The sequence below is a fragment of the Elephantulus edwardii genome, unplaced genomic scaffold (assembly GCF_000299155.1).
Source record: "Elephantulus edwardii isolate Elephantulus edwardi_28Jun2011 unplaced genomic scaffold, EleEdw1.0 scaffold00027, whole genome shotgun sequence".
Taxonomy (NCBI): domain Eukaryota; kingdom Metazoa; phylum Chordata; class Mammalia; order Macroscelidea; family Macroscelididae; genus Elephantulus; species Elephantulus edwardii.
Window position 1 is genome coordinate 942196 of NW_006399777.1, and position 13195 is coordinate 955390.

At 38.3% G+C, this 13195-nt stretch overlaps 1 protein-coding gene and 1 pseudogene across 2 annotated transcripts in view; one reads left to right on the forward strand and one right to left on the reverse strand.

Moving 5' to 3' along the window:
- The window catches only part of ATP2C1 (ATPase, Ca++ transporting, type 2C, member 1), a 123650-nt gene that overhangs the window by 38115 nt on the left and 72340 nt on the right, over nucleotides 1-13195 (reverse strand). For both annotated transcript variants that reach the window (XM_006883321.1, XM_006883320.1), the window contains 6 exons: nucleotides 10292-10381; nucleotides 8477-8512; nucleotides 6868-6929; nucleotides 6328-6436; nucleotides 1237-1392; nucleotides 478-546 (listed from right to left, as the gene is read on the reverse strand). In XM_006883321.1, the coding sequence (XP_006883383.1) occupies nucleotides 478-546; nucleotides 1237-1392; nucleotides 6328-6436; nucleotides 6868-6929; nucleotides 8477-8512; nucleotides 10292-10381 (522 nt within the window). The remainder of the gene's footprint in view (nucleotides 1-477; nucleotides 547-1236; nucleotides 1393-6327; nucleotides 6437-6867; nucleotides 6930-8476; nucleotides 8513-10291; nucleotides 10382-13195) is intronic.
- LOC102865068 lies at nucleotides 10441-11920 on the forward strand (annotated as a pseudogene).

Genomic DNA, 13195 nt, shown 5'->3' on the forward strand with positions numbered 1-13195 from the left:
GGTGATTTTTATAGCCCTATAAGAACAAAATTTTTTTTCATCTAAAGAAACATACTTAAAGTAACTCAGAGTCTCACTTTCAAAAACCTTAACAAGTAAGAATATCTTGTAAGTTATTTTCTTGCTTGAAATTATGTAAATTTTAAAATGTTAGAAAAAATGTTCTTGAGATACAAATATACTAATAAGCAATCCTTAAAACTGGTATGATTAATTTTCTTGACAGAATAAGATGTATAATTAGCCACAATTTTTTTTATTATAAAAACTGAATAAACCCAAAGTGTTTTAAAATAGTATTATCAACTCATGAACTCCTAATAAATGCCAATCCAATTATGTTTGCATGGCTGTAACAGGCAACTAAGTGATATTATGGGGGAGCCACTGTATAATATATGACATAACTGAATATTCTCTTTCCCTCTACTCTAATTCAAGACTAGAAACTAATTCATCAGCAAATCAAATACTCACTTCTTCTGCCTGCATCATTTTAAAAACTTCTCCAAACTCAGAATTTTCTCCTGTTCCAATGACAATACCCTAGGAAGAAAAATACATTCAGATAGAATCAACTCTCCCAACTAAAATCCAAACTTCTTTCCTTTTTTTAAAGGCTAGACCACAGTGACATGTCTCACATTCACATCCAAGGTTCTCAATATTACTATAGATCATTAGTATTTATGTCTTTGGGTGCAGACTGTGGAAGTATCATTAGAATAACACTACTTCAATTCTGATGTCCACTTCTGATTAAGTTGTTTAGTATTTCTGAAATTTGGATCCTTTATAGTCAAGACAAATATTTAATGCCATTACTTCTATAATCTCAACCACCACTGTGTCGTTTATATTGGTGGAATATTAGAATCAAAGAAACTAAAAATAATCAGGAGGTGAAGGACATGTAGTCAGAGTAACAAACCCAGTACTATCTCAACTAAGTATGAAAGATCTCTACCAGCAGCTCAAGAACCAATCCCACTCCTGACACCAAAAAAAAAAAAAGAACCAATGCTTCTGTGTTAAAAAAGGAAGAGGCACCAAGCACTATGGTTTGAAAACACTTACTGTTTGGAAAATGACAGAACTGTGGACAAAGCTTTATTCCAGCCTCACAAAGAACTCCCTTGAGTTAGGCAATTCATTCTACCATTTCTTACCACGTATTTTATAAAATACACAAAATAAAAAGGTAAAATGGTTAAAAGCAAAAGAACAACAACCAACCTTGGCTTTGCCACAGATGACCAGTGTTCCCATGAAGGCGATGTTACTTCTTGACGCCAGGTCTCCATTGGTGGCAGCTGGCTGAGGAGCTGTGACCTTAGAACAAGGGGTGGTCTCTCCGGTCAGGCTGGACTCATCAATGGAGAGGTCTACGGCCTAGGAAACAGAAAGCTTGGATGGGTTCAAGTCTGTGGACTTTCTGCACAGTGTTTACCATCCAAGAGTTCACAGGGACCACTGCCTCAAACAACTCTGCAGTGACACTGTCAGTGTCATATGACTGTAACTCAGAGACACAGGACCAGCATCATTAAGAACGTCAATTAAAGTGAGGACACGAAAAGCAGAATGCTATGAGACTATACTAAATCTCATACATATGCAAGAAAAGGAGTCACCAACTGAGATTCACTCATCTCATCAACTGAAAACTCCTTAATGATAAAGTACACCAATTTTGCTGTTTCCTGGAAACAAAGTTCTAAAAATATGTTTGGCAGATTAAAAGCAAACATGAATAAAGATTTAAAAGGGAAAAAGTAATTTCATCTTTTAGTTCAATGCTCATTAAATTCCTTTCACTATATATCCCTGCATTTATTTCAAATGAGTTTATATGAACCAAAAGGTAAATACAGAGGCTTCTACAGAGATCATGAACCATAATACCTTCAAATGCAACAAAGTTCCATTCTTCATTTACAATTAAGAAGTCACATACCCAGGTGATTCAAGCTCAGTCACCGAGTCAGAAATCACTCACAGGTGACCCTCTAGTGGGTTTTCAGAGACTGTAAATCACATGGAAGGAGAACGCCTATCTTTCTCCCATAGAAATTAGACACTGCAATTAAATAATTAATCAGTGACAATGTTATAAGACAAAATGTCTATGAGTGAGTCTATGAAAAGCCAATTACGATTCGTAAACTTTCATTCAAACAAAGAAACTACATCTTCCCATAAACAGCCTCAGATGATCTCTCATAATGGTTAACTACTTATTTGATCCAGAAAATCCAAAAAAACCATGCAACTCAAATTTTCAGGTCCACTTTAAAGACACCCAGACCATCAAGGGTATGCCTGGCTGAGAAATCCCCAAGTATCAGAAAGATGCCTCTTTGGAAAGGCAGTGCATACTATTGTAATGGTGGGTTTGGACACAGGATTCATTTTATAAAATTTTAAAAAAAAAAAAACAACCACCATACAATGTACTTAAGTGATTGTTTGAAACACACTGTCAATGAAAAAATGTAGGAAACACAACATACATGAATAATGTATAATGTTTACAAATTTTCTATGAAAACCAGTATAAAATAAAGTGGGGGGGGAGGAATTCCATTATTAAGAGGGAAAAGGTAGTGGTGACCTGCATCCAGATGCTGAGGATAGATCGCAAGGACACAGTATCAGGCAAACCCTAAACACGCCACAGAAAATATCCATGAGCACAAGCGTCCAACCAGACTATGTAAGCAGATGCTGTGGACAGTCCAGGCCATGCAGCAAGCAGGAACCCCTGCAGCTGAAGTTTAAGTTTTCCCCATGTGGAATTCTTTCTCCAAATACAGAAAGACATCCTTGGAACTAGCCAGGAAATAAGCTACTTTTCTCAAATGTTAAATAAACTATTATGCACGTGTAAGAGATAAATATGCTAAAAAAAAAAAAGAGATAAATATGCTCTAGGACCGCTCCATTAAAATCACCGTGTGACCAATCCACTGGCCACTATGAGCTGTACAGCAGAGAGCTCCAGTGACTTTAGTGCAGATGGACTTCCACCATTAACTGAAAGGTCATGCCTCTCTGCACATTCAAGCCACCAAGAGCTGGGCAGGAGGAAGCACGTCATTTTTTTCCTGTGCAATTACAGCTTTGGAAACCTACAAAGAGGGTCAGCAACCAGTCACTTTCCACATGACTGCACTGGATTTTGTTTTGTTTTTAAACTATCCAACAGTGCATTTTCTCAAAAATCAACAACAATTAAATTTAAAAAAATCTTAGAGGAAAATATCCATAATGACTGTATAAAACCGGTTCCTCTACACTCTGCTGTCCACCAGTGGCTCTCTGGACCGTAAGATGGAAAGGCCACTTTCCTACTGACACACTGTAACTCCCTCCCTCATCTGGCTTAGGAAAATACACTAGAGTAAAGGGGGGGAAAAAGACATCGCAAAGCGCCTCACATTTTGGTATTAAGCCTCCTAAAAGTACTTACAAACATGTGTCTTGTTCTCTAGACACTTAACATCATTAAACAATGTACAGCAATCAGGTCACTTGACAGTGTGTTGTACAAATTCACGAAAGATCTACAGCCAAAATCTGAAACCTCACCCAATGAAATGCACGGCCAGAATCATAGAGTTGCAGTCAGACAGTGCTAAACTGGCAATCTTAAATAGTGGGTCCAGTGCAAAAGTTCAGGCATTCACCTTTTCTAAACTAAAATCTGTCTGTGCAGCTCTGGGAGAAAGGAACGACAGCCCAGTCCTGGTTCCCTTTTTCCCACTGCTGACAAACTGGAGGTGACACCCAACTTAGCCTCCTGTGGTGACCCAAGGCTGGAAGGACAGAGAGGAGACTTCATCTTTCTCCTAAAGAGGCACTGGTGGATTTGAACTGCCAGAAAGGCAAACAGAGACTCCCCACACACTCCCTACACAGCTCTCTCCTGTTCCTTTAAGACCTAATGAAGTTGTGTGGTACAGCTGGTTGAGTGATGGGCTGCTAACTAAAAGGTCAGTGGATTGAACCCCCAGGTGCTCCATGGGACAAATGCAGGGCCATCTGTTCCCAGAGACTGACAGCAGCTATGTGAGAGTCGCTATGAATCACAGTCAACTTGACAGCCAACGTTAAATCCTAAAGAAGAGTTTATTTCACTGAGGATTATCAAATAACCAATCAGATCCAAAGATCATAAAAGTCAAACAAAACTCTAATAAGTCAATTTAGTCTCCTAAACACTAGCACCCATGCCTGTATCTAGAGGGGAAATGAACCTTTTCAATTTTATTATGACTAATATCTTCAGTCAAGATATTGAAATCTAAAAGTAAAACAAAATGTTCATGTATTTTAGGCAAGTTCTTTTTAACCACTATCAAATTGCACAAGCTTACAAATGTGACTCGGTGAACCCTGTCCTATCCTGGGCCATGCTCACCATCTCGAAACACCTGGGTCCAATGCTGGACTGATATATCAATCCACCTGGTTGAGGGTCTTCCTCTCCTTCACTGACCTTCCACTTTTCCAAGCATGATGTCTTGCTTCAAGGACCAGACCCTCGTAACAAGGTCTGCGAAGCTTCACCATCTTTCCCTCTAAGAAGCACCGTGGCTCCACTCTCTCCAACAGATATTCGTCTGTTCTTTTGGCAATTCATGGAATATTTAGTGTTCTTCTCCAGCACAATAGTAGTTTTTATTGTTGTCAGGTGCCATCGAGTCAAGTACAACCCATAGGGACCCTATAAATAGCGGATCTGAACCCCGTCCTATCCTGTGCCATCCTCACACTTTCTGATAGACTCGAGCCCACTGCAGCAGTCATGGTGTCATCCACCTGGTTGAGGGTCACCTCTGCTTTGATGTCCCTCTCGAAGGAACAGTGCCTCCTAGCAACATGCCCAAAGTGTGTGAGGCGAAGCCTCATCAACTTTGTCTTCAAAGAGCACTCCGGCTGCACCCTCTCCAAGACATATTTGCATTTGTTTGTTCTCTTGGTCGTCCATGGCAACAACACAGCTCAAAGGCATCAATTCTTCTGTCATATCCATTCACTATTCAGCTCTCAGATGCACAGTAGGTGATCAGAAAGATATACTTTAGTCCTCAAACTGACATAATTATTCCTCAGTTAAGTTAGAGAGGTCCATAACTGCAGACTTTCCCAGTGCAATGTGTCTCCTTATTTCCTGACTGCTGGTACCAACGGTGTTAAGTGTAGGTCCAAGTAAGATGAAATTGTTGACAGTTTCAATCTCTTCTCCATCCAGAATAATGGTGCCTATCAGCCAGTGGTAAGAATCTTTGTTTTGACAATGAGATGCAATCCATACCTGCAATCCTTGATCTTCTACAACAAGGGCGTCAAGTTCTCCTCACTTTCAGCAAGCAAAGTCAGGTCATCTGCATAATGCTGGTTACTGATATATCTCCCTCCAGTCCTGATGCCACCACCTGCCTCCTCCTGGGAGTCCAGCTTCTCAAATTATTTGCTCAGCACACAGACTGAATAAGTATGGGAAGAGAATACAAGCCTGATTGCACACCCTTCCTAATTTAAAACCATACAGTATGCCCCTGCTCTGTTCACACAACAGCCACCTGGTCCAGGTATATGTTTCCCATGAGCACAGTTAAGTGCTCTGGGACTCTCTTCTTCTCAATGTCAGCCACAACTTGCTATGATCCACACAAGTCAAATACCTTTGTGGTGTTGTTATGTGCCGTCGAGTCATTTACAACTCACAGAAATCCTACGTACAGTAGTCCTAAAACCTGCTCTATCCTGTGCCAACCTTATTATTTATCACTGGCACATCTACCTTCATTATCCCAGTCACTGAATCAATCCAACTCAAGGGTCTTTCTCTCTTGCACTGTCCTTCTACATTGTGTTTCAGGCCAGAACTTGAAATTAGACTTTTTGACTATGAATGCAACACTATTCTTATTTTTCTTTCCCAACATAGGATACCATATGATTATCTGATTCAAAGTGGCCAAAGCTGGTACATCTCCTCTACATTATGCCTACTACATTATGTTCACGCATTCCATTTCATTTTTTACAACTTCCCATTTTCCAGCATTCAAGCTACGTACATTTCATATGTTCCAATTATTAACCGATGTTTATCTCTTTTTTGGAACCTCCTGTCTGAAGTTTACCCAAGGTATAAATGATTGATATGAGAACATCCACTGTCCCTCTGAACAGTCTGAAGGTTTACAAGAACGTGATTTTAAGGACCATTGAAAATGTTTTAACTTTTCCTCTAAATACATATTATTTCTTCCATTCTTATTACCCATACTTTACTAACAACATTCCAAAACTTACCTCAAACAAACGTAAGTCAGCAGGAACTCTGTCTCCAACAGAGAGACAAACTGTATCCCCTGGGACCAAGTCTCGGGCAAGCGTGTGCTCCAACTTTCCTTCCCGTACGCTTGACCAAGAAACAGAAGTGACCCTGGTTAAAACATGTCATGACATTGACCTAAAAAATTCTTCCCACTGGGCTTTGCCTGGAGGAAAAGGTTTCCTTCCTACTACTTCTAATGAGATAATTAAGACCCAAGAAGGGGGCTGGTTTTGTGTTCTTGATAATTAAGATGCTAAATGATGGAAAATCTGGTTAGCTGCTCATATGTAAAATGTAAAAACTAGCCTAGGAATTATCAAGTGTGTGTATCCACATGCAAAAGTAAAATTTATGTTGAATAAATTCACAACTCAAGAATCTCAAAATTATATTTACATTTTAACAGTCCAGTTTTGCTACAGTGACTATAACTTGAACATACGTCAAATTACAGAGTAGCTTGCATGAGTCCATTTTAAAAGAGCAAAAATACTCCTCAGAAACCAGGAACATACCAATGGCATTCTGGGGGCACAAGTTTACTCAATTCTTCAAGAGATTTTTCTGAACGGTATTCCTATTAAAAGAAATAAATAGAATACTCAGAATAAAACATTAAGAAACACAATACTTATTTTAAAATTTCCTCCATTTTTTATCTCTACCTTTACCTGTGCCTACTTTTCTACCCAGAAAAGCTTGCTCTTATACTAAATAATTAGCGTAATCAAACTATTTTTATCATTAAATACTTTCAAATGTTGCATTTAATTGTCAATGTGCAAATCATAGATTTTTAAAATAAAGCTGATTAGTCAGTAAAAATATGTAATTTTGAGTCATTAAAAAATATTGAATTTGTATCAATTTATAATTAAAACAATTTTATGTTTAGTGTTTAAAGAAGTCAAAGACAACAACAAACAAAACTGGCTTTAAAGATTTAAGTTCATGTTAAAGGCAATAGTTTATTTAATAAATTTGCTTTCAAAGCAGCAGAACCTATACAAGGAGTGAGATGGTTAGTGCCACAATAAAGAGTAGGTTTCCTACCAGCCTGAATTACCAGAAAGGTGACATTCTCAAGAGCCCAAGATCTTTGTGATGCCCCAGCATTCTTTCATAGCCACAACTGAGAGCCCTCTAATGACACCATATGATTCATGTCCATGTGCAGTCTTACTTACACACTAGCACTGCTATTTTTGCCTCACATCTGCACTAAACACACACATTTCTGAATATAAGGTTAAAGGAGTCCGTGGTCGGGTTTAAAGTTAGGAAATGTTTTTAAATAACCATAGTGAAAATTTCACATCCATCACAAACTTTCTGTATAGGAAATGCAAAGTTGTATTAGAATAACATGAGTCAATCAATCAGGCTCAATTTGCTAAGAAGTAAGAATTCATATGGAAAGACCATATACAAGTATTAAAAGCTGTCAGATATGCTCCAACTACACAAAGAACAGTCAAGAATTTTCCCAACTTAACACAACTTTTTTATTTCAACTCTTGCTACTCTGGGTGTTGACTGTGAATCCAAGTAAAATAAAACTGTTGACAATTTCAATCTTTTCTCCATCTATCTGATACTGCCTCTTGGTCCAGAGGTAAGGATTTTTTTGTTTTCCTGATGTTGAGATGTAATTCATATTGAAGGTTTTGATTTTCTGTAGTAAAGTGCACAATTCTTCTTGACTTTAGTAATTTGACCTTTTAATTCTGTATTTTTTTGTTTTCTTCTTCTAGATTTAGCTCTATCAGGTTCAGAACATAACAGGGTCCTAAGAAGCTAATTCTCTTCCACTGCAGACATAACAAACCTACTGTTCACATTATGTATTATTACTATGCTTTCTAGTTCATATATCTGGCTTCAGTTATTCTTAACATTCTCAGATAAAAACCTAGGCTTTATCCTGTAACCTGAATCAAAGCAGCCAAGTTAGTCCCATAAGTTTGCTGAAAATTATCTGTGACATTGTAAAAAAATATTAAAAAATAAGTTTTGAAAGGCATCATCAACTCTGACTATAGATATCACTGTGAACTGCCTTAGTTTTTTCAATCAATAAACCAAGTACCATTTTCATGTTAGCAAAATAAGGTACCTACTCACCTGAACAAAAGCAACTGTAACAACAATAAGAATTGCCTGGGGGGGAAAAAAAAAGTATAAACTTGAGAAGTACTCATAATTTATCTATCTGCCACATCAACCTAAGAACTGATGAGAAGACGACAGCTGCTCAGAGGCCTGTGGGGAAAGAAACTGCTGACTGATGGTGGCTGCTCCTCCAGGGGAGGGTGTCAGGCTTTCTCCTCTCAGAACTACTACTCTTACAAAGGAGCCATGGGGCAACAGTGATCAAGCACCCAGCTGATGGTTCAAATGCACAGGCAGCTCTGTCACAAGAGAAAGATGTCACAGTCGGCATCCCTAACTATTTATAGCCAACACAGTCTGATGGGCAGTTCTACTTTGCCCCATAGGTCACTACACATCAGAACTGGCTCCTCAGCAAGGAATATAATATGGCTTATGGTCTTACAAAATGAGAAACACAAAGAGTTCCGTTTACATGGGTTCTACCAACTGATGCTTACCGCTTACACATTAAATACTTCAACAATTCTGTTTCCATTTCTACTTGTCATCTAAAAAATAGTAAATATTAACACAAATAATGTTTCTTATAATTTTATTTTTAGAAACAAAAGTGAAAAAAGCAATGTTCTCACATTTTCTATATATCCTTAATGTCTGACATAACAGAAAAATGGATTTTCTTATCTACTGTCTGCATTCAATTTATGAGATATGCTATTTAAAAGGGTGCTTGTTGTTAGGTACAATACAGTGGCATACAACTCACAGAGTGACCCCGTGAACAGGAGACATGAACCCTGTCCTATTCTGTGCACCATTCTTATCATTCCTGACACGCCTGAGCCACAGTGGAATATTTTATTAGCCTTTTCAGAGGGCTATGACTATTGTTCCCCTCTACTATACTAAAATTCACTAAGTTTCTTAAAAGTATTCTGCATTTTTAGAATCTGAAATTATATCAATGAACCTTTTTTACACTAAAAACTATTGAATTACCCTGCATTTGAATGGATCTTTTATTACCATTGAAGACTGCAGCTCCATGTACACAGGTCAAAACACTGGCTCACTGTGTTGTCTAAATGTTAACATATTTTAAAAAGACATGTACTCAGAGCTTAAAACTTAATGAACAGGGTAAGTGTTACAAAAGGTCTTGGGGGAGACAGAGGGAGGAAAGTGTGCATGAATAAATGGATGAAACAATCTCTTTCTTTAGTAAACCCCCACTAAAATTTAAAAAATAAAGTGAAGGATGCTTTTTAAAAATGTGGGACATATTCTAAATAAAAATACTTTAAAGTTTCTGAATCAGGAAAGCAGACCTCACATATCCCCTCTTCTTGTAATGATTGTAGGGACACCAGGTGGTCCATAATCACTTCAAAAATTATAACTCACTCAAGATATAGTTACTGAAACTAGATGACTTTCTTTTTGCTATAAATTTCTATATGAGACAGGAGTAGAAATAAAGATGAACTAACTAATCAATGAAAGCTAGACTAAGCTAACTAAAAATATAATCATACCTAGTAAATAGCTAACTTAATTTCTGCAGTCGACAACTAATTAAAGCATTTAATTAGAAAGCATAAATTAGAAAATAAAAAGTGGAAAATTATTAAATCTTTTTCAAGTATCCCAATCTCAGATCTTTGAGCAATACTGAAGATTCCTGTAATTAAAAAAAGGAATTTTAACATTAGCAATGAAAAAAATTTTTAAGAAATAGTAAAGAATTTTTCAATCTAGTTTCTAAAATAAGAACCAACTCTAATTTACAAAATTAACTATCATCTTAAAAGAAAATATTCTTACCACAGTGATACTGACGGCATCATCGAACTGATGCATTACAACACTGATGACTGCAGAAGCCAGAAGTAGCATGATAAGGGGGTTTTTAAACTGAAAGTTAAAAAAAAAAAGCGATTCAGCAATGTCAAGTTATCTTACTGCCAAAGAACATGACAACAAAAATCCTGTACGAGCATGTGAAGAAAACTATTATGAAGCTTGATATGGTTTATATTTGATCTACTTTTCAATACAGAAAATCAAGATATTGCTTCACTTTACATTCAAGATGCCAAACCCAGCAGTACTTTGTTAGAAAAATAAAGTTAAATCTAAATATGTAAAACTAATCTCTTACAGCACACAAACAGTTCTAGACAATTAATTTCTTAACATAGCTGTTCTGACTTTCCACTGAGAAAAAGAAATGGTTTTCAGCTGAGGATTTAGGTTCAACATTGGGTTCGTTAGGGTTATTCCAAGTATGCAGATTACCTCAGACTACAACTTTTTAGCTACCCGTTTATGACAATAATAATATGCAGAGACAGCTAGGGATAGACATTAGATCTTCTCCACAGTAGAAATGGAAATTATTCCTCAAGGCTGGGTTCCCAGGTTTGGTGGTAGTTTTACATTGAGTGCTTGCATCTCTTGCTGCCCAAGTGTGTCCTGGGAACCTTGTGATCAACACTGTCTCAGCCTGTTAGGTGCTGCTCTCTGTGACCACGTATAAGTCTCTGAAAAAGGTGGTGGAAGAGAGCCAAGAGAAGAACCAGGTAGGAAGTGGACAAGAGTGACCAGTGCTGGATGTCAACGGTTTGTTCATTGTACCCACATCACTCCACTGGCGCTGAGTCACACCAAGCTAGCCACTGTACCACCAAACGCAGCAGAGCTAAAGAACTTGGAAGTGCCCAAATTCTGTAATAACCAGATTGAGGAGCTGCCCACACAGATCAGCAGTCTCCAAAAACTCAAACACCTAAACCTTGGCATGAATAGGCTGAATACCTTGCCCGAGGATTTGACTCGCTACCAGACCTTGAGGTCCTTGACTTGACTTACAACAACTTGAATGAAAATTCTCTTCCAGGAAACTTCTTCTACTTTACCACCCTGTGTGCACTCTATATAAGTGACAACGATTTTGAAATCCTAATCAATGCTCATAAAGTTGCAGATACTCAGCCTCTGGGATAACGACCTCATCTCACTGCCTAAGAAAACTGGGGAGCTTACTCAGCTTAAGGAGCTCCACATTCAGGGGAACCGCCTGACTGTTCTGCCCTCAGAACTAGGAAACTTGGATTTAACTGGTCAGAAGCAAATATTCAAAGCAGAGAACAACCCCGGGTTACTCCAAGTGCTGACCAATTCCAGCTTGGCGTGTCTCATGTTTTTGAATACATCTGTTCTGAGACGTACAAGTACCTCTATGGTCGACACATGCAGGCAAACCCAGAACCACCAAAGAGTAATGATGACAAATCGAAGAAGATCAGCCAGAAACCCTTGGCAGCCAAGAACAAACAGGGCTTCGTACAGACTGGGCTCTGGGCCCTTCTCTTCGGCGCCTGGCTTCCCTTGCTCTGTGTCACTGTGTGTGTGCACGCATGTGCTTTACCCTTTCCACGCTCCTCTGTCTAGTGCTCACCACTGAACCTTTTAAACTCATTTGGTAGGTGGTAGATTTTTATAAGTTCTTAAAGCCATTTCCATTTGTTTCCTTAAAATTGTCAGAGGCAGGAAACGAAGCTCTAATTCAACTGCAAATTCCATAGTAGGCATAGGCTTCAGGGCCTTGGACATCACAAAGTGGCTTATTATCCAAAAAATAATTAAAATCATGTAACCATTTAAATATCACAGTTAACACTTTTTCTTCTTCTGTTTATTCACTTGTCATGTTCTGTTAAAAAGTCACCATTCTCCACAGAAATACTGTTCATTTAACTTACAAATGATTTTAATAAAATTTTGAACTTTTTTATTTTTAAAAAAAGGCTGGTTTCCCAAGGTCTATCTATCTGGAAAAGAACTCCGCGGTGAAGCACTCAATTGCTAACCAGAAAGTCAGTGGTGCGAACCTCCAGGCACTCTGTGGAAGAAGCTGTGGTAGTAGGCTTCTGTAAAGTCATGCCACCTTGAGGACCTACGGGTAGTTCTACTCTGTCCAATAGCATGGACTCAAGAGCAAAGGGCTATCTGGTTGAGGCAAACATATCCAAAAAGCTAGGACAACAGCATCAACCCAATCAGGCAGCACTCAAATGCAGAGCAGCGGAGCCTGCTCTCTAGATGTGTCAGAGGGGATGACAGAATCTTATCCCCTGCCACAGTGGTGCCAACTGCCGTCTAAACTGCCAAATAACAGAGCTACAAAAAAGATGTCCCAGCCCAGCAGAGAGTCCCACCCTCTACATGTCACAACTGGGTTAGATGCCATCTCCTCCTGTGCACCCCAAGAATCAACATTGCAATATCTGGCACAACAGCTCCCATCCTGCCTCATATCAGAATTATAGCAACAACTTCTAGCAAATACCAAAGCGTCAAGTCTCTAACAGACCAATTACTAGAACCTTGAGTTTTTTGCAATTTTTAACCAATTCAAGTGATTCTAACGCAGAGGATTAAAAATCCCTATTTGAACAAAACACAACTATAATAGCAGTATGGACTGCAGCTAAATGATCAGTAATCTGAGTCTAACCACCTTAGGGTTTTAGTCCATTCCCCATCATTTCTAAAAATCTTTTTAATCCCCCAATGCCCACTGGCTTATCTGGTAAAACAATATCTTATCCCAAGGACCATAGTAAGGACTAACTAAGAAGGCATAATAAATCAAACCCTTATATAAATTATAAAACCGTCTTCAAATGTTAACTGTTACCATCACATGTTGAGGCAAAGGTTCTC